This window comes from Aspergillus uvarum, assembly GCF_003184745.1.
Source record: "Aspergillus uvarum CBS 121591 unplaced genomic scaffold BO82scaffold_56, whole genome shotgun sequence".
Classification (NCBI taxonomy): domain Eukaryota; kingdom Fungi; phylum Ascomycota; class Eurotiomycetes; order Eurotiales; family Aspergillaceae; genus Aspergillus; species Aspergillus uvarum.
This window is the reverse complement of record NW_020291353.1, coordinates 145,699-166,863: the sequence shown is the minus strand read 5'-3', so window position 1 is coordinate 166,863 and position 21,165 is coordinate 145,699. Positions and strand designations below refer to the sequence as shown.

Genomic DNA, 21,165 nt, shown 5'->3' with positions numbered 1-21,165 from the left:
TGGTCCTGATATCCTCCTTATCACACCCAGGCAGCTAAATGACCGACACTGCTAAGGACATGCTCTCACGATAGTGGGTAACTAAACCATCCTCGTTAGAGGTAGTTGATGCAAGGCTCCCTTGTTATTGGACCCTTGGACTTCCGATGCACGGCAACCACGGTCGCACACCTCCATGCAAGATCGCACCTTAACGAAGAACCGCACCGGACGCGAATCCAGCTGCACACGTTCGTCAAACAAGCAAGAATTACCTCACCCCTGCGCATGGAACTCTGTTTGCAGTCTGTTGGTACTCTACAATTTCGCCTTCGAGAACAAAGTCTAAGGATTATCCTTACTTGAGGATGGTACATATAGATTGACAATTGTGGGGGAAATGAGATCAGTGGGGGTTAGTATTGAATTACTCTAATACTCAGTAGGATCAGGCCGGAAAGATAAAACCTAGAGCGTTTGGGGCAGATTTGGTCCTGGGATGTGACGAATGATGGAAATATCTGACTCAAAACTCCGTGCTGAAGTGGGGGACAGGGGGGGCAATAAGGATGAGTGGTGCATGATGGCATCAAGGCGCATTCCAGGCGAATCCGATTAGAGTTGTGGTTGTGTGGTTCAAGTTCTATCCAGCAGGTTCGTCAATCACTGCAGCATCTGACCTGATGAGGGATATTACTCATTTGACAGTATCTACCTAGTAATACTCATACTGAGCATTAGGCAGTTGCCCCTCTAGGTAACCCTCCTTCGATTCATCAGGCTTTCGGGTTCTGTTGAGATTGATGGATGTCATTATGTAGGCATCATTCCGACCCGGGGCTCCATCTTCTCTCCCCGCGTACTGGCACAGTATGTATGGTATGAGTCGCACAGTCGTGCAGACAGGGAGGATCGGCAGCAGCCGAAGAGGACAGCGGGGAAGTTGAATCTCCGGCCTCGTGACGTTAGGTTGAGTGAAACCTTGGAGAGTTTCCTCCTTCCCCACTCATCCACTCATCCTCTCATCCTCTCAACCCCGGGTCTCAGCTGCTTGCTGCTGACTGGACTGAACCTTTCAATATTACCACCTTCAATCATTACCCCCAGATCCCTGCCGTCCTTTTTTACTTTACTATACCCTACGCACTCTATGAACCTACTACTCAGTAGTGCCTAACAACACCTTGACAACAACTTAATCCTTTCATCCTAGAATATTACGAACTAGTGCCATCCATCTCCAGCTTATACTTGCTTATACCATCTCACTTGACTATTAGATTACTACAACCAGTTCCACTTTCTACCTCACTTTGCCGCCTTACATACCAAAGTTACTCTCTGTAACTTTCCTCTTTACTCGATCCTTCCTCTTATCGACCACCATTAGAATTATTCACAGACCTTTCCAGCCTACAGTCTTCGTCCTTGCTACTCTAGTTCCGCGGACGTCTTCTTCTAAGCTTATCTCGCATGCGCTGTGGCTCATACAGGGACTGATGCGGGCCCAAGCCTGTCATGTCATTACTCCCTGATCCTACCGTCGTGCGCCCCCAGTGCAATAGTAAATCCAAGCGTCGTCCAACTCAGGGTGCGATTCAAGGCGCAATCGGCGGCTCGCGGCGTTCTCTGCTCAAGTCCATCTCAGTTCCCTCTCTGTCATCCTTTGTTACGAGCTCTTTGACATGGGCTGGAGATGCATTGAGCTACCGCAAAGATGGCCCATGCGCCGAGCAACACCCGGCGCGCATCGACATAGAAGACCGAAAACAGGTTCTCTACTTGAAAAAGCGGAATGTGAGTTACGAGGTGTACTGCTGGCGATTTCTCAGGCAACCAGAAGGAATCCGCAACCATCTAACACCTTGGTACAGGCAGTGACATATGATGAATGGCGGATTTGTGCCAGTGAATTGGATGATCTGGAAGAGCACACCGTTTGGAAGCAAATCCTCGAGTCACCAGACTACGACGTGCGTCTGGTTCAAGAACGTCTCCAGCAGCTGGAAGACGCCCGAATTAGTTGTGATGTCAGCCGGATGCTGTTCCTAATTCGTACGTCTTTGAGTCGAGACCTGGGGAACATGAGTAATGCCTCGCTTTATCGGTATTCCCACCTGGGCACAAAAGATTTGATAGACAAATATATCACCACCGCGCTAGACACAATATCCTCGCTGGTCGAGTTATCAGGACAAAACCGGTGTGATGGTCTGGAAACCAAGTATATACTCGATCAATTACTTGCAGCGAGACAGGCATTCGGCCGCAGCGCGTTGCTGTTCTCCGGGGGTGCGACCTTTGGCATGAATCATATCGGCGTGCTGAAAGCTCTATACGAAGCGAATCTTTTACCTCGAATCATCTCCGGTGCTTCGGCCGGCAGCATTGTATGCGCAGTGTTCTGCACACGAACGGAGGACGAGCTCCCGGCCCTTTTGGAATCCTATGCATATGGCGATTTTGCAGTCTTTGGCGAAGAGAGCGACACTGATAATATACTACAAAAGACCGCGCGGTTCCTGAAGTATGGTTCATTTCTGGATATCTCACATCTGGCGAAATCCATGAGAAGCTGGCTTGGCGATATAACATTTCAGGAAGCATACAATCGGACACGACGAATACTCAATATCTGCGTCTCTAGTGCGGGAGTCTACGAACTGCCCAAGTTGTTGAACTATATCACTGCTCCGAATGTGCTGATCTGGTCTGCTGTGTAAGATTTCCTTAGTCTTACATCCTTCGTATGGATCTCGGGACTAACGTCAGCAGTGCTGTTTCCTGCTCAGTGCCTTTCGTCTTTTCACCATCCGAGCTCATGGCTAAAGACCCTCTGACCGGAGAGCCGGCGCCCTGGCACGACTTACACAAACAGTATATCGATGGATCGGTGGATGGCGACCTGCCCATGAATCGGCTTTCGGAAATGTTCAATGTCAATCACTTTATCGTCTCGCAGGTCAATCCTCATGTCGTCCCATTCTTGCCAAAGGATGATGGTCCGCATCAGCGTGGAAAATCGTTCTTCAATGCCCCTCAGTGGCTTCATACTGCCACTCATCTGGCCAAAGACGAAATAATGTATCGCTTGACAGTTCTCTCCGAAATGGGGATCTGTCCAACAGCTTTGACGAAGACCATGTCTATAGTGAACCAGAAATATTCCGGCGATATCAATATCTATCCAGAAATACTGTATAGCAACTTCCCGGTGATGCTGAGGAACCCGACGACCGACTTCATGCTTCAAGCATGCCTGAGTGGCGAACGTGCAACATGGCCAAAGCTCGGGCGCATTCGAAACCATTGTGCCATTGAATTGGCCTTGGACATAGCGGTACAGAAAATGCGAGCTCGAGTGGCATTTTGTCCTGGCAAGCTCAGCGTCAGGTCAGATAATAGTCTCAACAGGTACTCGCTCGAGTCGCTAGATAGCAGCGGTGGCCGTGGGCGCAGGCTGAATAGACGAAGCTCATACAACCATGAACTGGAACGAAGAAAGTCTGCCAAACATCAGAATACCCGCCAAAACACCCCACACTTGCCGAGGTCTCGAAGCGTCTTCTCATCCGAACAATCACAGAACTTTGGCTCCGTGGTCTCTGCGCGCGGGGATCACGATCATCAGCAACGCACGCAAGAGGAGCAGGAGGACTCCTCCAATGTTAGTGACGGACCTTATTCCACGGAATCTGACACCGGGGAAGAAACACAAGCTCTGTCTCCCAAGCGGCCGCAGATGAGCACTCCCTGGCGAACCTGGGAGCCGGGCTCTCAAGATCACCCCTATTCCTGGATGGCCCTCAAAGGCGGTTCGCTATCCTCACAATCTACGCCGGGTTCCTCGTCCTCCTCCGGTCAGTCTGTGCGACCGCCACTTCACGGATTCGCCATTCGTTCTCCAGAATATGTATCCTGTGGCCTGCACGAGACGTCCTTGTCCCCGTCCCGCCAACTGCTGCAAATGACACCAACAACCCATGCCAAAAACCCCAGCAAGTCCTCTTTAACACTTTAAACAAACATCCTTGTCGTTGCTCTGGCATGACAAGGGTTCTCTTTCCACGTTTCCAAGTCTTTTTTGCATTGCCCATACATTTGTTTATCTGGTGCATGTCTTTCCCCAAGGCCTTAAGAGTGTGTATAACCCGAGTTCATGAGCAGCCTAGATGTAAGGAGCCGGCGTTCAGTGTAGCAGATCAATTGCATGGGCCTAGATTAGAGAGCACTAGCCATAGAGTTGCATCAGATAAATGGAGCTTCGTGATTTGCTGACTCGACAATTTACTATTTTGAACTTCCTAGGTGAGTTGTATTTGTGCTGGCAGACCCATGATGACATGCATGATGCATACAATAAAAATAGAACAGGTTTATGGGCGCATGAGGAGGTCTCACAATTGGCTTGGACTGTGCGACTAAATGCTTAATAGGTACATAATATGCATACTATACTTGGTTGTAATGACCGGCGCTAACCTGCTGCGAATCGCTTTACTGCACTGATCTTGGAGGCGACTCGATTTCCCCTCTTTCGGGGCGCGTCGCTAAATGTCTGGCGGTCCAAGGATCCAATCGATTGCCCCAAATCTGGGTTGCACCCGCTGCAGTGCTACTAATTAGGTGAGTTTAATATAGTTCCATGATACAGCACACAATTAAATCCTTTGCCAGGTGCCTTAGGCTAACAGGCTAACCCCGCTCTCCACTTCCAATCTACAGAGACATCCGCGGCTAATCTCTACCTCGTATGCTATGTGCTTCTAATGTTGGAAACATACACTTCCTACCTAGTACCTCCTAGTGGCATTATTATGCAGCATCGGATGTCGCTTGTTTGCTTATGAACTATAGCACCATGACACAAATATCGCTTCATCCTAACCGACTGCTATCCTATGGACAAGCTTTTATATCCATCATCTCCCCCGGTCCACAAAGGATTCACTCTATAGCCTTGTTTGGGTCTGTGCTTCCAAGAACTGCCTGAAACAAAGATTCGATTGGGCTATCCTCACATTCTTCAGCTCTGTTCTTTGGTGTTTCTACAAGCGCTTGCCCAGTCTTCAGCTGTCCAGCCAAAGCCGACAGCCACCAACACCAACTTGAAATTCGGGTGGTGCTCGACTGCTTCTCCCAAACCTTAGCATGCAGCTTCCTCTTTCCTTGTGCTCAGGCTATTGAGGTGCTTTCTGTCTTTCGCTGTTGAGTTCTTTGTTCGGTTCTGTTTCGAGGTGCCCAATAACTCCAACATCCCTCGTGATGGCAAGCGCCGTGAAAGGTCCTCTGGGACGATTCCGGAAACACGACTCTTACTCACCACTCCATGAGCGATGGGGTGACGTGAGGATCACCGTTCCCACTGAGGGGTCCTGGAACCAATATGAGAATCCTCGCCAGACCTCGCTCCGAAAGGGGACCTGCAGCACGGGCTTCGTGCCTGCCGCCATGAGTCGCGGCCACGACGATGAGACGACCCCATCAACAGAATATGACCATCGAACTGCCAGGCCCAGCTCATTGTCCGTCAAAGCTTTAAACCCGCGCCGACTATCTGTGCGGCTTAATCCACGATCCAAGACCCCAACCGACTACCCACAGGAGAAGGACCAACAGTTCACCACTAAAGCCGAACGCAGACGGTCTCAGTTCGCCTATAGACCCATTCAGCAAGACTACCCCACCGAAATCGCTGAGAAGACGGCATTCCCAGAGCCCCGTTCTCCACGATTCACATATATCCCCGCTGGCGCTCCATTTGCAGAAGAGCTTAGAGCGATATCACCAGAGCTTCATTCCAGCCGTCGTGCAAGCTCTTACATTCCTCACGATGAGGGATCTCTGGAACGGCGTGCGCGACCTCGGAGTCGTTTTGACCAGTTCGAGGATGCATTCGGAGACCACCTGATCGAGGGGGGCCATCATTCCTCCAGACAATCACGATCTTTGGCCTCCCCGCGCCGAAGCGAGGCGAGCAGTAGCCGCCGCACCAGCGCTTCGGTGGAAAGGAGTCTCAAGCTCTCGACCTTCGACAAAAGGGCTACCCGGCTGGGGAAGTATATGACCACAGCCATGGTACCTGATCCAGACCAGCTATACGAATGACTTCAACGAGACATGAGCATCAACGTTCGGTAATGCCGTGACGGCCTACGGAACCAGACCAATTAAAATCTTGCATAGCATTGCTCTTGGCATGGCGTTTGGTGACTGCAGTGCCTTTTTTTTTTTTTTTTTTTTTGAAAGTGCCGGTAGAAGCCGGTAACTTAGTCCTGCTGATCACTGTATATATTCATAATATAATCAATCGTACATTGTTGTTAGCATGCGTGCACAAGCATTGTATTTTGGAATTGCTTGATTATTCATTCGGATTTAATCCAAATTACTAACCCTGGAAGGCGAGTGGCTGACGTCAACCTGACGAGTCTTTCCTGCGACTCCCGCAAATGCTGGAATTCAATTTCCGCTCCCAATTGGCGGGATCTCATCCTCTCCCTCACTAATACTCAGTATCTCTGCTGACTCTCGGCTTGGGAGCTGTCAATCGAATGCGACATCTTGCCGTGGTACCTGAAACTACCTCTCGTGGAAAATCCGAAAGGAACAACCCTGACAATGATAAGGACATGACGCCATGAAACCCAGGCCTCGAATCAAGTCGACCTCCACAACATGACGCCATGTTAACGCACTTCAAGGGCACATCAGATAAGCAGCTGAATAACTACGGAGATTGATTTATATTGTTCAGAGGGATGTGTTCTATCCCCTGGATCGCCATTTATTCGACATTTGTGCTTGAGCCTACCTAGTATACATATACCATTACAACGTTGCCCACCATGCCAGATTCAGTAGTTCAGTTGCTATGTGGTGTTAAGGTATGGCCGATCACTTGAGTCCTTTCGATCTCTTCAGCCCGTGCTAATAAGCTTTTAGAATGACCCGTGGGGCAAGAAGGGCAAGGATTCCCTTGCCGGTGTGCTCTGGTCTAAAACACCCGGAGCGGGAGAGGTTGATGATTCTAAGACCTATTCGGAAGTGAGCTCAACAATCGCACCGCTCTCAGCGCTTCAGCTACTGACGGGTTACAGATGTGGATGGGCACATACCCTACAGTGCCCTCCAAAATCTTGTCCACAGGACAGCTCCTGAGCGACTACCTGAAAGAGAACCCCGAGGTTGTGGGCAAGTCCGCGTTGGACAAATGGGGCCCCGAGGTGCCTTATCTACCTAAGGTATGAAGCAAACTCTCAAATTAATGCCGTGATATGGTAAGCAGTCTAACCCAAGCACAGATCCTATCTTTCTCCAAGGCGCTCCCCCTACAGCTACACCCAGACAAGGCTCTATCCGAGAAGCTTCACAAGGAGGACCCGGACAAGTTCGGTGACCCGAACCACAAGCCGGAGATTGCCATCGCGTTGTCGAAGTTTGAGCTCTTTGCAGGCTTCAAGCCCTTGGCCGAGATCGAGCAGCTTCTGAAAGTCAAGCCACTCGATCAGTTTGTGCCCCCGGGTCAAACGTCAGGCCTTGATGATGAGCTGCTCCGCGAGATCTGCCGGATCCTGTTGACGCTGCCCCCCTCCATTGTAGCCGAGACCGTCAAGGAGCTGCTGGAAATTCCCGAGTCGCGCTTTGGGCCCAACCAGCGGTACATCCCTGGTCTACTCGACCGATTACGCAAACAATACCCCGAGACCGACAACGGAAGCTTAGTGGCCGTGCTACTTATGAACTACATGACACTGGGGCCCGGGGAGGCGGTTTGCGTTCCGGCGGATAGTATTCACGCGTACCTGCACGGCGATATCATGGAGTGCATGGCTCGGTCGGACAACGTGCTCAACACGGGCTTCTGCCCCAAGGCCGAGAAGGACAGCGTCGACCTCTTCACGCGAGCGCTGTCGTTCAAGCCGCACGGCCCGGACGAGGCGATCTTGCCGCGACGGAAGAGCGACAAGGGCGAGCACTTCAAGACGGAAGTGTATGCCCCGCCGTTCAGTGAGTTCAACGTCCTGGGCACCAGCCTGGGGGCCGGCGAGAAGGAGACGTACAAGCCAGTCGGCGGGCCCAGTCTCCTGATCGTGACCAAGGGCAACGGCACAATGAGCGTGGCCGGTGGCGACGGCAAGACGTTTGACTTGCGCGAGGGCTATACGTACTTTATCGGGGCGGGTGTGGCCTTGGACCTGAGCACGGAGAAAGGCATCGCGGTATACCGCCCGTATGCGGAGTAGATTGAACGAATAGCGGAGTTAGAAGAGCGGAGATGTGTCGATATTTATATTAGCGATCATGATATGCTACTGCGAGAATATATTATGTTTTTGTGTTGCCCTGAAGAGAAGAATATATAGTGCTGTACCCTTCGGGACACGGCAACATCGCCAAATACCGAAACCGAGATCACAGCTCACGCGAAGACATATAATCTAATCAAACTTTGTGACAACCAATCGCATATATCATCCTGCTATATAGTCATCTACAAGACATCAACAGCTATCAAAAAGTATAATTATAGAACCCAGACTAGAACGATAGCTTGATTCTATTTTGGTCCGCGCGCATCCCAGCAAACCCGACAAGCAAAATAGCCGCCGGCCGATACGAGAGGACCACATGCGCTCAGGGCATGATGGGAGAGGAGATCAACCACCCTCGCTATCCAATCAATCTGCTCTTTCGTGTGTTCCCCCGCCTCTTGCAGGACCGTTCTCCTCGCCCAGGCATACTATTTTTAAACTCCCCGACGGCAATTGAGACCCACGCTACCCTATGCTTGTTTTCTTCAGCCCTGGGATCAAGGGCCAAAGTAAACGCGGGAGGAGTGTGTGACATCTGTAAGGGCTAAGGGATTCATGCAGCAACTACCACCACCATGTCCGTTGAGATTAAAATAGCTTTTTGAAGGGAACCAGGCGGGGAGAGAGGAACGGCCCAGGGGATGCTGAGGTGTGTGCTTTGACATTATCTGGGTTTTTTTCTTACTTTAAGATAGGTGGGCCGGTTTCGTCTGCCCTGTGTTGCGGTTTCTCTTCTTTGCTCTTTGCTGCTTTTGCTCTTCCCTTCTGCCCTTTCTTTTTGCTTGTTGCTGGTTTGAATTGCATTGTGTGCGTGCGTGCGTGTGCGTGTGTGTGTATATGTGTGTGTGCGTGTGTGTGTGTGTCTGTGTGCATGTTGTCACTGTGCCCTAGGTTCCTCAGAGTGAATTGAAGAGCACAGGACACAGTGTACTGGAGTTTTATTCCATTGCTCAATTGGGTGTATGTCTGGTCGTCGGTTAGTCAATCATTTGGGCTTGGATAGACAGACATCAGAGAGCACATACAAGATGAAGCCACGGATTCTCGGGGTCCGATCAACCGGACTCTCATCGTCGAGTATGGATGGGATGATCATTGGAGTGGTCCTTGGGAGTGTCGTGCTGGTGGCTGGTGAGCCTTGACTTTTCCCTTCGTCCTTCTTCCTTTGGGGTTGCCTTGTCTTGTGTCTTGTGTCTTGTTCTTGTGTTGTTGTTGCTGCTGCTGTTGTTGTTGCCTTCAACACACTACCAACGTGGAAAGGAAAGGGACTGGATCCGAGAAGACAAACTCGGCCAAACTGACCATCGGCCCCAACAACAGTGACCGGAATCCTTGTCTTCCTCTGCCACAAGAAACGCTCCATGCAACGTCGCGAGGACCGACAATTCCTCATCGACCATCACATCTCCTTCGCCCTGGGCTACTATCCCACTCTGCGCGATCTCGACGCCAACCAAAAGGAGCAGCAGCTTGAAGAAGGAGTAGCAACAGGAGGAATAACAACAGCCTTCCCTCCCCCAACCCAGCCCATGTCGCGCCTCTCAGCTCATTACCACAGCCCGGTAGATGACTTCCTTCGCGATCCACCCCCAGCCTATCAACCTCAACCCTTACCCACCTATGACCCTTCTCGATATCAGAGGGTCGATGTCCCTCCTCCTCCTCCTCCTCCTCCTCCGGTTGTTGGACTCGCTATCCCCTACCATCACTATCCTACACTGGGTCTTCAGGAGGAAAGACCCCCGTCGTCGATCTTGAGTCCACCAGCTCCCATCATGGCTCAGCGGGACTCGTTCATTACTCCTAGATTCTCCTTTCAGCCTTCACCCACGATAGGTCCCTTGCGGGACTTGAATGAGGATGTCTCTCTTTCTTCGTCTCATAACTTAGATGGCACAGCACAGCAGATGCCGCGACGTCCTAGACCTGTGCTGTCGAGACTGGTGACGGATCTTCGATGATCGTGAGGGGGTTTCTTTCTTTCTTCTTCTCAGACTTTTCTGTCGCTCGCTTATAGATTGATAGCTCTCTTGTCTTTCTGCTTATCATTTCTAGGGGAGGCGTTCATTTCTGTCAGGATCGGGTCGACTTGTGTTTGACTGAACGCATGGAGGATAAAGCTGGAGTGATGCATCATGATGATGACGATGATTATGTTCTGTGATGTTGATGCTCATGACTTCGATGATTACGAGAAGGAAGAGAGGATGAGAGGTTGACCCAGCCCATCGACTACGGAGTACAGGGAAGAGATGGTATGAGCTCGTGGTTGGAGCTACTCCGCCAAAAGACCTACAGGCTCAGCATCTACCAATGTTATTGGCGAACTAACTCGAAGGGTCCGATGGCAGATGCTGTTACATGAGCTAGACCGGAGCAGGTCTTCCATGAGCGGGTGTCACTCAACTCCAGGTTGGTACTTTGTCAAGCTCCCCTTACCCCTCTGCTCTCCCCTCACGCCTCGCTGTTCCTTCCCGTTCTCGTTGTGAGAAGTCTTTCGACTCTACTGATGCACGACAGCTCATCTGGGGTCGCCTTAGTACTTCGTCCATCGCGGAGGGAGGTGCATTGGTTCCTCGAATGGTTACGTCCGGCGGCTAGAACATCGGGAACAGATAGTCTACTCCATAATGTGTGGAGATTGGGGGTTGGTTGTGTTCACTCGGCAACAAGTGCGACACGCCATAACGTTTGCGAGCCGACAAGACGACGACTTTTGCAGGGCCCAGTCTGCGTGCATTAACCCAAAGGAGAAAAAGCTACGATCAATGGCCGGGCCATATGGTCTGGTATCTCGAGAATTCCCGCTCTTGCTGGGGTCACCAGAGAGGGGGTCATGGTCGCCGTCCTGCAGCTAGAGAACGAAGGAGGATTTCTCGGAGCCGACAAGCTGCGGAGTGACGACGAGATGTGACAATGACTCCTCGTCTGCTGGAGGGGATCCATCCAGGCGCGTAGATAAGCTCTGCGGGTGGTTCGGGTTCAGCCGCGACGATCAAACCGGTGGTTGTCCTGTGCGGCTTCCCCTCTTTTCTCGTCGCCAGACCCTGGCATCCCAGACGAACAGCCAAATGGTTTGCTGACGCCGACCGAACCACTGGCTTCGCACTAATTCCTCGCTGACCAGTGAATTGCGCAAATCTCGCGTCCTTGCTTCAGCTATTACGAGGCCTCCAGCTATCACCGCCGGCGGTTAATATCGCCTCATCCGTCTTTCATCATGGCATGTCTCAAATCGATACTACCAACCTGCTAGCCTTGACAAGGATATTTCCCAGTCTTCCAGTGCTGGTTGATGCCGAGGTCACTAGATGCGCCATGCCAAGACGACGACCAATTATTAGGCGCATTGCTGTCTGCCATCCCAGTAGCTGCACGCAGCTAGCAGGTTGCAAAAGCGAGTTGACTGCGCCGCGTCCACATCCTCGCGAGTGACCTCCTCACCCCTGCTCAGCAGTTACGCGGACCGGACCCCCTTCCTACCCCAAGCACTTGTCAATGGCCGGTGGGCGGCCAACCTCCGTGCCGCTTTCATAAAAGTGATTTGTGTTCGGATAAAAGTGACCCTCTCTCGACCATCTTCCCCCACTCCACCCGGACAAAATGACTGCGATGAGGGTGTGCGAACCAGACTGTCGGGTCGTGTGTGAATGCCTTGCACTTCCGTGCTACCGTCACTGACTCGTCTGGCCCAGGATGACAACCTGCCGCTGCTGAAGGACTTGTCTGAAGGAAACCCAATTGTCGGTCCCTCAGACTGGGACCCATCTACCAACCTTTTGAGCGATATGCATGAGCCCTTCGGCCGGCGTGATTTTTCTGTCATCGAGTAGAGTGTACCGGCTTGATAGAGACGGGTCTCGAAGCCTGCGGCGTCGCATAGTGGTCACCGTTCCTTTGACTACCTTCCTCTTTGAGACAGCTTCAGGGACTACGCTGTAGTGGAGGGAATCTTGGGTAAGAAAAGGGGAACGGCTACACATTGGGGGGACCCCATCCTTGAAAGGTACCGTGGATGTCTCGGCTCTTCCTTCCTTGGCCCTTAACCTTTCGATCCTCCGTGGCTCGGCCGTTGATGCTAATCCCATCTCAGCCTCTTCAGGCTTCATTCCATGAAAAGTCCTCTTGCGATTATGACGAACCTCATGCAGAAACTACGAAGGAAGCGAAAGCTATCATCCGAATTGCACTCACGATGGGGCGACATATCCATCACCTATCCCAACGGCGGCTCTTGGAACCAGTGGGATCAAGCGAGTACGGGCGCCCGCACATCTGATGGAGACCGCGAACGGCGACAGAACTCACTCGAGCCTGGTAGATGCGCCAGTTCGCCTCGCATAGGAGTTTCTGGACCACCAGCCAGCAGAGATGAGCGAGCACAATCCGTTGATTCAGCCATGACCATTCCTACGGGACATTACGATGCGCGAGTGGGTAATCGCTCCCGGAAGAAGCAACATTCGTATGAATCAACCGTTGTCCATCCGCCGAGTGCATGGTATCATTCGTACTCCGACGATGGCTCGATGGAGGAGACAGAAGGGGCAACCGTACCATCACCGCACAATGGATCGAACGGGCGACATCAGCCCTCCTCCGGTCGGCCTAGTATGTACGATGATTCTGAGCTCTACTCGCGAGCGTCCAAGTCGCCCCCATTGTCTGTCACGTCGCGTATGCGCGGATGTAGTGTCCAGGGGTATTTGGCAGAGTCTCCAGTGTCGATGCCAGGGACGGTCGGGTCGAGACATAACAGCTATACTTCCTCAGTTCCCTCAAATCCGTCCGAGGACCAGCGAATTCCGGGCATTATCCCACCATCTTCTACGCTGGCAGAGCGGAGGGCTAGCCGACGATCTAAGCAGGAGCTTCCACGAGCACAGGAGATGGTCCCATCTTACGATGAACTGTACGGGTAAAAGGTCTATTGAGAGATCTTGGCGAATACATTGGGTGGCTTTTTTGGCTTACGCATTTTGGGTTGTTTTGGTCGAGTGGCATTTTTGTGATTGTGAAATTTTTTGGAAGCCCCAGCTCAGGACAGATGGCGAGGGGCCGAACCGAATGGACCAGGCTTGATTCCTCGCGAGCTGAGAGGCAATGGGTGTAGCTCGCGGGGGATGGAAGTCCAATGATTAAAGCTGCATTGTGGCGTTTTGTGTAATTAGTTTTGTTTGTGGTTGTCTGCTTGGGAGGCGTTTTGATATTCCCGTTACCATTGTTCGGGGGTGGGTCATCCTGCGCAAGGATTGCGTCGCCTCCTCCGTCAAGGTTGCATTTCCGGCAGAGAACAATAATAATCGATCTGATCAAGTCTATCGATCACACCATCGTCGCTGAACAGCCCAGAGGATCAACAAACAAACAGGCAAACCGTGGTTGGAGCCGAAGAGGACCCATGAAGTGCAGTTGCGGCGAGTTGACCTCGTCCAATGCGAGGCTGCGTGCAAGCGCCGAACCCCGCAAGCCGACTCGGGAGTGCTTTTGTTCTCCTCCTCCTGCATGAGGAGTGCTAGCAAATCACATCGAGTCATGCTCTTTCCCGGGACTGCAAGCTTCTGCACTACATGTCACAGTCACAATCGTCCTGTCACAGTGATCAACAAGCCCTTCGCCTGCTTGGGCGAGGGGCTCCTAGCGCCCAGATTGACCAAGGGAGGAGTTTTCTTTTGCCCGCCCTGGTTCAACCCCTGGTTAATGCTAGTTCAACCAGTGTCTTCCAATGCTTGGTGATCCGGCACGGAAGTGTGGTTCTCCTTCTCGCCAGTGCGGTGGCATGCATTTCTATCAGTCCCCAACATGGCTCCGATCCCATGCCGTCCAACCGAAGAGCTTGTCATGCATTATTTCGTGGGATCCGCATCGCCATTTCTACCCTCTGTCTCCCTCCCCTCTATCCGTGCCCCCGGTGCACGTTCTCCCTCATCTTTGCCCCCTGGGATCTCTTGGGTCTTCCACTTCCTGTCGCTATCTCTATCCTCTGCCGTGCGGTGAGTTCGATGCTGGCTCGGTCGACCTCCTGCACTCAGTACCTCCATTCGTTTGGCTGTAAGGTAGCCCAGTAATTCATCTTACTGGGAGCTTGAGGAACGATCAATCATTCCAGCCCTAAGAACATCGGCATGATATTCGAACCGCGGGGCCCGAGCTCCCGATCTACGATCATGTCGGTAGCAGCACCGCTACTGCTGCTACTGACCTGCTTGGCTTCATCGGCCGGGGCATTGCATGCGACCTACGGATCACCGTGCTATGACGTCTGTAGCAACCCGACTAATACCACCTCCTCTGAGATGGTCTGTCTGGACGAGTCGTACAACACCACGGAGACAGGTCGGAAGTTCCAGCAATGCGTCTCTTGCGAGCTACAGAGCAATTACACCGATGCTGAAACCCAGATCAGTGACTTCAACTGGGGCCTCTGTAAGTTTTTGTTGGGGTTGTTTTGCAGCTGGCCAGGCGCTGATAGAGTTTCGTACCCAGATAATCTCCGGTTCGCATTCGACACCTGTGTCTACGGGTACCCGAAGGATGTGAACACAGTCTCGACGCCTTGTCTGGTTGCGTGCCTTGGCCTGAGCCCGGCGTTCGAGTTTGAGCTGCTGAACCCGAATCAGAACAACCTGCGGGCCTATTGCGCCACGGGGGCATTCGCCGACAACCACATCGACACCTGTAGTAACTGCTACAATCTGACAAGCACGCAGGGGTATCTGGCAAACTGTGCGTATGGTCTTTCTGTCAATCCGACAACAAAGCCGCTAACGGAAGTGGGAATTATCAGTTCTCGAGGCGATGCGTTATGAGTGTCATTTCCCTGTGCCCACTGATACGGCATTCCCCATCAGTCCATCAGATATCTTTTCGGAGGTGCAGCTTCCCTTCTACAACAGGGATCTGCTGAACAGCACGGCACACGACCCCATCAATTACCGGCTGGCGACGCTGGTCGGGCTTCCGGTGATGGGGTTCGTGATCTTGGTCTGCCTGTGCACGATGAGTTTGTTTTTCTGCCTCGGCTGGCGACGGAGATATGTCCGCCGCGAGCGAGCGTCGGAGCAGCAGCGATGGAAAACCCTGGCTGCGGAGCACCCATGGCGTGGTCCGGCGTATTCCCCGCAGGAAATGTATCCGCCGGGGGCGTATCAGCAGCAGCCGCAGCCGCAGCCGCAGCAACTGCAAGAAGGCTCGGGCTTCCAGTTTGTGGATAATGATGGCCGCAGTCAGGTAGTGGGACACTCGAAGCAGCATGTTAAAGAGACGAGGGTGGCGATGGAGAGTGATATTTCTCCGGTGTCTCCGGAAGAGAAGGGCAAAAGGCCTGAAGACTTTCTTCCCGGTCAAGTCTGACTCCAAATCATGAGTCTGTTTTTGCGCTGGGCTGGCTGTAGGTGTTGCAGCCAGAGGTCCTCGCTGGCAGGTGTTGACCTGGACATGAAAAGGTGGCCTTCATGACTGACTGGCCTAAGTACAAGGCCAATAATGTGTGTTGTCTTTATTGTTTGTTAGCAAATTGTGTCCTCTCTTATGATGTTTATGACGAGCGGATCGGATGGGATCATCGCGAGGAGCAGCATATCTTGTATACCCCCCTCTCCTTTCGAGTGTTGCACATAGTTTCGTTAATGCATTGCAAGTGATAGGATGGATGGAGATTCGATGAAGAGAAGTAAGGGTTGTGTTCTGAAGAATGTTGTAGTCTGAAGAATAATAAGCGCGAGTCCCACAGTGGAGTTAGAAGAAACGTTGCAAAAGGCCCTGAATAGTGTATCCCCGCTTCTGGTGTAGAACTGACAGCTGCAGAACAGAGCAGGAGACGGGCTTATAACCCTCCTCTGCCCTTATTTTCCCAGTGCGTTAAGCGCGGGGCGGGCAAGGGAGGAGGAAGGATGAGAGAGAGCGTGTGTGAATCGGCCTGCAGAATCCCCTGCCAGGGGGTCTATAAATAAACACGGGATCTGGGTGCAAGGATCATGACTGGTCGGTCGATTCAGCTGTGCGTTTCATAGCGAAACCTACAGGGGAGATTATGATGATAAGGAAGGTCACTGTGGGTGCTTAGTGGTGAGAGTGCGAAGGGAAAGTAGGCGCCAGGATTCTGGTTGTTTCTTTGTTTGTCCACGTTAGTATACTAGTATGGAACATGAGGAATACGGAGATGGGGAAAGCGATAAGCGGATCAACCCTTGATTGCTTGTGGGGACGGAGATCGACACCTCAGGCAGACACATTATCCGACAGGTCGAACTCCGCCAACCACCGCCTTCATCGCGCCCGCATTGTGATATAGCAGTACAGAACCTCACCTCCAACACCACCACCTCTTCGTCCTCTTCTGTCGGGCTAAGACAGACTCATTCCCTCGACCATAACCAGCCAAAACATATCCGCACGAAACGAAAATGTCTTCCCTCACCCCCGATCAGATCAAAACCCTCGAGCAATCGCGTCAACGCCTCGTGCAACTGACGCATTCCCTGGCCTCGTTGATCAACAGTCTGAACCAGAGTGATCCCCTGCCTTCGTGGTACGCCTGCCTGCCTGCCTGCCTGCCTGCCCATCTACCTTACCCTCTGCAATTCTTCATCCTTTCGCAACATGACATATATGCATGAACCTTCATTGACCCCTTACCTCCCTACGCTCATACCTTCCCGAAACCAACAATCCCCATCCGCATTCCCGCTATACCAACATGCATTCACCGATCCATGCTGACTCTTCATGGGATAGGACCTCCCTGCAATCCCAAGCCACCATCATCAGCAACAACCTCCTCACCATCTCTGACCACCTCTCGGACAACCGCGCCCTCCTCGCCACCCTCGTCGCCTACCCGGCCCCCTCCTACCCCTCGCGCAATCCCGCCAACACCGTCGCCCTCGAGCAGCTGCTGCGCACGAAACTCGACCCCCGGGTCGAGGACTGGGTGGCGCGCGGCCGGAAAGCCGGTGGGTCGTTGGCGTCTGCCTCGCCGCCGTTCGGGCCGGGGAACCCGGGGAATGGCTACGGCGGTGCCGCAGTGGGAGCGGCGGCTGGGGGCGACAGCGGCCAAGGTAAAGGGCTGGATGATCTGGCCGCGCTGTCCGAGCTCTGGGATTGGGCGCCAGTGGAGGCGAACCAGGAGGCGCGGCGGAGGAACTGGGGCGGGAATTTTACGTTGGAGGAGCGGGAGCGCGGGGTCGGGAATGTGGCGACTGGGTTGCGGCGGGTGTTGGAGGATGATGACAGCGAAAGTGGCAGTGAGGAGGAGGAGAGTGGGGACGAGGAAGGGGAGGGGGAGCCGGATGAGATGGAGGTTGTGGGCGTGAGGCGGAAGCCTGGGGTCGGACAGGGCTTGGAGTTCGATATTGCGCCGGCTGCCCCCGGGCATGCTGCACACCAGAAGGTGGTGGCGCCGGTGGTGCCGCTGGATGAGATCTTGCGGTTTATGACCGTCGGGATTATGCCGAGTCAGAGGTGATTTTACTCGTTACACGGATTACAGGGAGCGGGGGAAGATTTGTGGGGAAAAGCAGATTAAAGGTTTTCTGGGGTTGAAGAAGCTAAGATGGAGGAGGCGGAGGCCACTTAACCACGTCTCCGGGTGGTGGGAGTCTTGCCCGATGACCTGGGCGAGGAGATGCCCGAGCTGGTGGCGGTTGGCTTCGGGGTCGAGACGCCCGCGGCGCTGGCGCTGGCAATAGGCTTGCCCGGGGTCTTCTTCTTGACCTGGGACTTGGCCGGGCTGTTCCAGTAGTACAGCATCTGAGCCGCGAGGATCAGGTTCAGCGAGAATCCAGCAATGAATCCGTACAGGATCAGCTTGTCGTCCACCTCTTGCAGAGTGGTGAAAATGCGCGACAGAGAACCGGCGAGATAGTTGAAGACCTGGGACCAAGACAATTAGCTATATTGCCTATGAGAAGACACCCGTATCACAAAAGACTTACGGCAAATGCACTCAGCTGGCCAGTGCCACCTTCACTCCAAATTGTAAAAATCTGCGGCGCCTTGCTGGCCACACCCAGCGCTCCCGCACCGGCCTGCAGCAGGGACATCGTCTTCGCATCCACGAGGGTCTGGTCGAAAAGCAAGGTATACACACTGGCGGCGACGACCGCCACGAACGCCGCCGCGGCCGCGGATCGGCCCGCAAACACCAGCACCAAGACCCCGACCACCACGTCCTGCACGGCGATCAAGGCCGACTCGCCGAAGGTGCTGAAGGGGAAGTTGTTGCGCACGCTGTACGACAGCGTGATGAGCAGACTGGCCGTCTCCAGCGCATACGAGACGAACGAGACGCCGGCGGACGAGCGCGAGTTGATCAGTTTCAGGATCTGGGGCACCTTGACGATGGCGCTGGCGCCGACGATGGCGATGCCCAGCGCCTTGGAGATGGCCAGCGACGTGCAGGCGGGGTCCTTGCTGATGTCGAGGTCGACCACCAAGGCGTTGTGGCAGGACTGGCCGATCAGCGAGATGATCGCATCGTGCACGGGTTCGGGTACGGCCGAGACGATCGGGCGCAGGACGGGCTGGAGGGGATCCAGGACGGATTTCTGGAGGACGTCCATGTTGTGTGGAGTGTTTGATGAAGAGGAGGAAGGCTGACGATGTGTATGAGAGGATGGGTGCCTTTTTCTCAGTAGGTTGAAGTGTGAGAGAAAAAAGAAAATCCGCCGCGGATGATGACAATCAATTCGATTCTCACCGATCGCCGCACTGCATGGTTGGTCACTGTCGCCGCCCGCACCCGCCATCTTTCCCTCTTTGGCTTCAATCCTTCCGATTGATTCCCTTCTGCGGTGCGCTGCATTTAGACAGACAGACCTCCTCACAGCCGTCTGCTGCCTCCCCTCCCCTCTTCGCCATGAGTCTCCTCCGCTGCTCCTTGCGAGCAGTAGGACCGACTCGTGATGCCGGTCGGATCTCATCTCAATGCCTTCTGAGACGTTCACCTCCATCGCGTCTCTCCGCCGCTGGTCTCCGCGGCTTCATCTCGTCTTCCCGCTCTCACTCCGGCACTGCCGCCTCGCAATCCGCTCCTGCACCTCTCCACCGCTCCTTTTTCTCCTCCAATCGCGCCGAAGATGCTGCAGCAAACAAGGGCAGCTTGTTCTCCTCGCTGTCGACCAACAATGGCAACCCTCAACCCGACTCCCCCGCCCGCAGATCAACATCAGACCACCACCCGACCTCTTCCTCTTCCTCTACCTCTTCCTCCCCCGTCTCACCTACCTCCGAATCCACGCAGACAGAGCTTCCTCACCGTCGAAGGAAACGACTAAAGGATGAAGCTGCAGCCAGCGACGCCGAAGCCGAACATGTCATCCCCCCCGACGCCTCCGCACAACTGTCGGCCTTCTCCTCCGCCCTCCCCACCACGTCCCCGCGCCGCAAGATGGCGGCCTTTCTCGCGCTCTGCAAACCCCGGTTATCCGTTCTAGTCGTCCTGAGCGCGAGTGCAGCCTACGGCATGTACCCAATCTCGACGCTCCTCGCCCTGGACCCATCGATGACCCCGCTCCCGACCCTCTCAACCTCCACCCTCACATTCCTCTACCTGACGGCGGGGACCTTCCTCTCCAGCTGCTGTGCCAACACCATCAACATGTTCCTCGAGCCCAAGTACGACGCCCTCATGTCGCGGACCCGCAACCGCCCGCTCGTCCGCGGTCTCGTCTCCCGCCGCGGGGCCGTGCTCTTTGCGATCGCAACCGCGATCTCCGGACTGGGCCTGCTCTACTTCGGCACCAACCCCACGGTCACCGCGCTCTCCGCCGGGAACATCATCCTCTATGGCTTCATCTACACCCCGCTCAAGCGCATCCACGTGATCAACACCTGGGTGGGCGCCATCGTCGGCGGGATCCCGCCGCTGATGGGCTGGGTGGCCGCCGCGGGCCAGACGGCGACGACGGGCCACGACACGTGGCGCGACATGCTCTTCAGCGAGGACAGCATCGGCGGCTGGCTGCTAGGCGGGATCCTGTTCGCGTGGCAGTTCCCGCACTTCAACGCGCTGTCGCACACCATCCGCGAGGAGTACAAGCGCGCCGGCTACCAGATGCTCTGCTGGAAGAACCCGGCCATGAACGCGCGCGTCGCGCTGCGCTACTCGGTGCTGATGTTCCCGATCTCCATCGGCCTGTGGTGGGTCGGCGTCGTCGGCCACGGGTTTTTGGTCAGCAGCTCCCTCGCCAACGCCTGGCTCGTCAAGGAGGCCTACCGCTTCTGGAAGTACCAGGGCGGCCAGGGCAGCGCCCGCGGCCTCTTCTGGGCCAGCATCTGGCAGCTCCCCGTCCTGCTGGTCGGCGGCTTGGTCACCAAGAAGGGTCTCTGGGACGGCGTGTGGCAGCAGGCGTTCGGACAGCCCGAGGACCTCGAGGATGACGAGGCCGACTATGTGTATGTGGACGAAGAGGAGGAAGTTGTTGCTGCTGCTGCTCCTGTTGTTGCTTCCACCACCCCCACGCAGGTCACTTCTCGGGCCTAGACTACATGACAAGAAACAAAAACCCAAACCCGTGTAAAACAGAAACCAGATATAGAATGATTGGCATGACTAGGGGGGTTTTATGTGAATCTTTAGTGCATCTGCTTTTTGTTGTTGTGTTGATCCCACTCCTTCGTTTACGTGTTATATTTTAGATTCCCTGTTTTGTGGTTGGAATGTGGGACGGGCGTTGTCTTCTTTTTGTGCTTGTATGGCCTTCTGTGTCTTGTCTTGTATAACAGCCGCCGCGTGGAGCTATGATTTTTTCTGTGCTTGTGATTCCGGTTTCGTGGTGGACTCGGTAGATGGAGCTGGAGGTGTGTGTCGTTGCCAGAGGACTCTATCGACAGTATTGACGGGTATATCTGCGTGATGTATGAAGTGAAG

The 21,165-nt window shown here is 53.8% G+C and overlaps 9 protein-coding genes across 9 annotated transcripts; 8 read left to right on the top strand and 1 right to left on the bottom strand.

Moving 5' to 3' along the window:
- The first annotated feature begins 1,123 nt into the window (after positions 1-1,123).
- On the top strand, positions 1,124-4,241 carry BO82DRAFT_317480 (putative Patatin family phospholipase). The gene is made up of 3 exons (XM_025632610.1): positions 1,124-1,776; positions 1,854-2,698; positions 2,755-4,241. Exons 1-3 carry the CDS (start codon positions 1,498-1,500, stop codon positions 3,998-4,000), a joined length of 2,370 nt encoding a protein of 789 aa, XP_025488640.1. The 5' UTR covers positions 1,124-1,497; the 3' UTR covers positions 4,001-4,241.
- A 657-nt stretch (positions 4,242-4,898) lies between these two features.
- BO82DRAFT_317475 (uncharacterized protein) lies at positions 4,899-6,223 on the top strand. Its single transcript, XM_025632609.1, has one exon. The coding sequence runs from the start codon at positions 5,245-5,247 to the stop codon at positions 6,085-6,087; it is 843 nt and encodes a 280-aa protein (XP_025488639.1). The 5' UTR covers positions 4,899-5,244; the 3' UTR covers positions 6,088-6,223.
- A 286-nt stretch (positions 6,224-6,509) lies between these two features.
- Positions 6,510-8,350, top strand: BO82DRAFT_357350 (mannose-6-phosphate isomerase, class I). Its single transcript, XM_025635996.1, has 4 exons — positions 6,510-6,866; positions 6,925-7,026; positions 7,080-7,223; positions 7,284-8,350. The coding sequence occupies exons 1-4, from the start codon at positions 6,828-6,830 to the stop codon at positions 8,223-8,225; spliced, it is 1,227 nt and encodes a 408-aa protein (XP_025488638.1). The 5' UTR covers positions 6,510-6,827; the 3' UTR covers positions 8,226-8,350.
- Positions 8,351-9,049: 699 nt separating this feature from the next.
- On the top strand, positions 9,050-10,529 carry BO82DRAFT_156662 (uncharacterized protein). The gene is made up of 2 exons (XM_025630210.1): positions 9,050-9,425; positions 9,615-10,529. Exons 1-2 carry the CDS (start codon positions 9,257-9,259, stop codon positions 10,253-10,255), a joined length of 810 nt encoding a protein of 269 aa, XP_025488637.1. The 5' UTR covers positions 9,050-9,256; the 3' UTR covers positions 10,256-10,529.
- A 1,898-nt stretch (positions 10,530-12,427) lies between these two features.
- On the top strand, positions 12,428-13,216 carry BO82DRAFT_291262 (uncharacterized protein; the record flags this gene model as incomplete). The annotated part of the gene is made up of 2 exons (XM_025631719.1): positions 12,428-12,727; positions 12,830-13,216. 2 exons carry the CDS (start codon positions 12,428-12,430, stop codon positions 13,214-13,216), a joined length of 687 nt encoding a protein of 228 aa, XP_025488636.1.
- Positions 13,217-14,461: 1,245 nt separating this feature from the next.
- On the top strand, positions 14,462-15,647 carry BO82DRAFT_291223 (uncharacterized protein; the record flags this gene model as incomplete). Its single annotated transcript, XM_025631718.1, has 3 exons — positions 14,462-14,720; positions 14,781-15,037; positions 15,069-15,647. 3 exons carry the CDS (start codon positions 14,462-14,464, stop codon positions 15,645-15,647), a joined length of 1,095 nt encoding a protein of 364 aa, XP_025488635.1.
- Positions 15,648-16,394: 747 nt separating this feature from the next.
- Positions 16,395-18,245, top strand: med8 (RNA polymerase II mediator complex subunit MED8). Its single transcript, XM_025635995.1, has 2 exons — positions 16,395-16,824; positions 17,031-18,245. The coding sequence occupies exons 1-2, from the start codon at positions 16,700-16,702 to the stop codon at positions 17,758-17,760; spliced, it is 855 nt and encodes a 284-aa protein (XP_025488634.1). The 5' UTR covers positions 16,395-16,699; the 3' UTR covers positions 17,761-18,245.
- BO82DRAFT_357344 (putative monosaccharide-P-dolichol utilization protein) lies at positions 17,801-18,928 on the bottom strand. The gene is made up of 2 exons (XM_025635994.1): positions 18,230-18,928; positions 17,801-18,167 (listed from the first exon to the last, which is right to left on the bottom strand). Exons 1-2 carry the CDS (start codon positions 18,854-18,856, stop codon positions 17,868-17,870), a joined length of 927 nt encoding a protein of 308 aa, XP_025488633.1. The 5' UTR covers positions 18,857-18,928; the 3' UTR covers positions 17,801-17,867.
- Positions 18,929-19,069: 141 nt separating this feature from the next.
- Positions 19,070-21,007, top strand: cox10 (protoheme IX farnesyltransferase). Its single transcript, XM_025630209.1, has one exon. The coding sequence runs from the start codon at positions 19,153-19,155 to the stop codon at positions 20,776-20,778; it is 1,626 nt and encodes a 541-aa protein (XP_025488632.1). The 5' UTR covers positions 19,070-19,152; the 3' UTR covers positions 20,779-21,007.
- Positions 21,008-21,165: the final 158 nt, after the last annotated feature.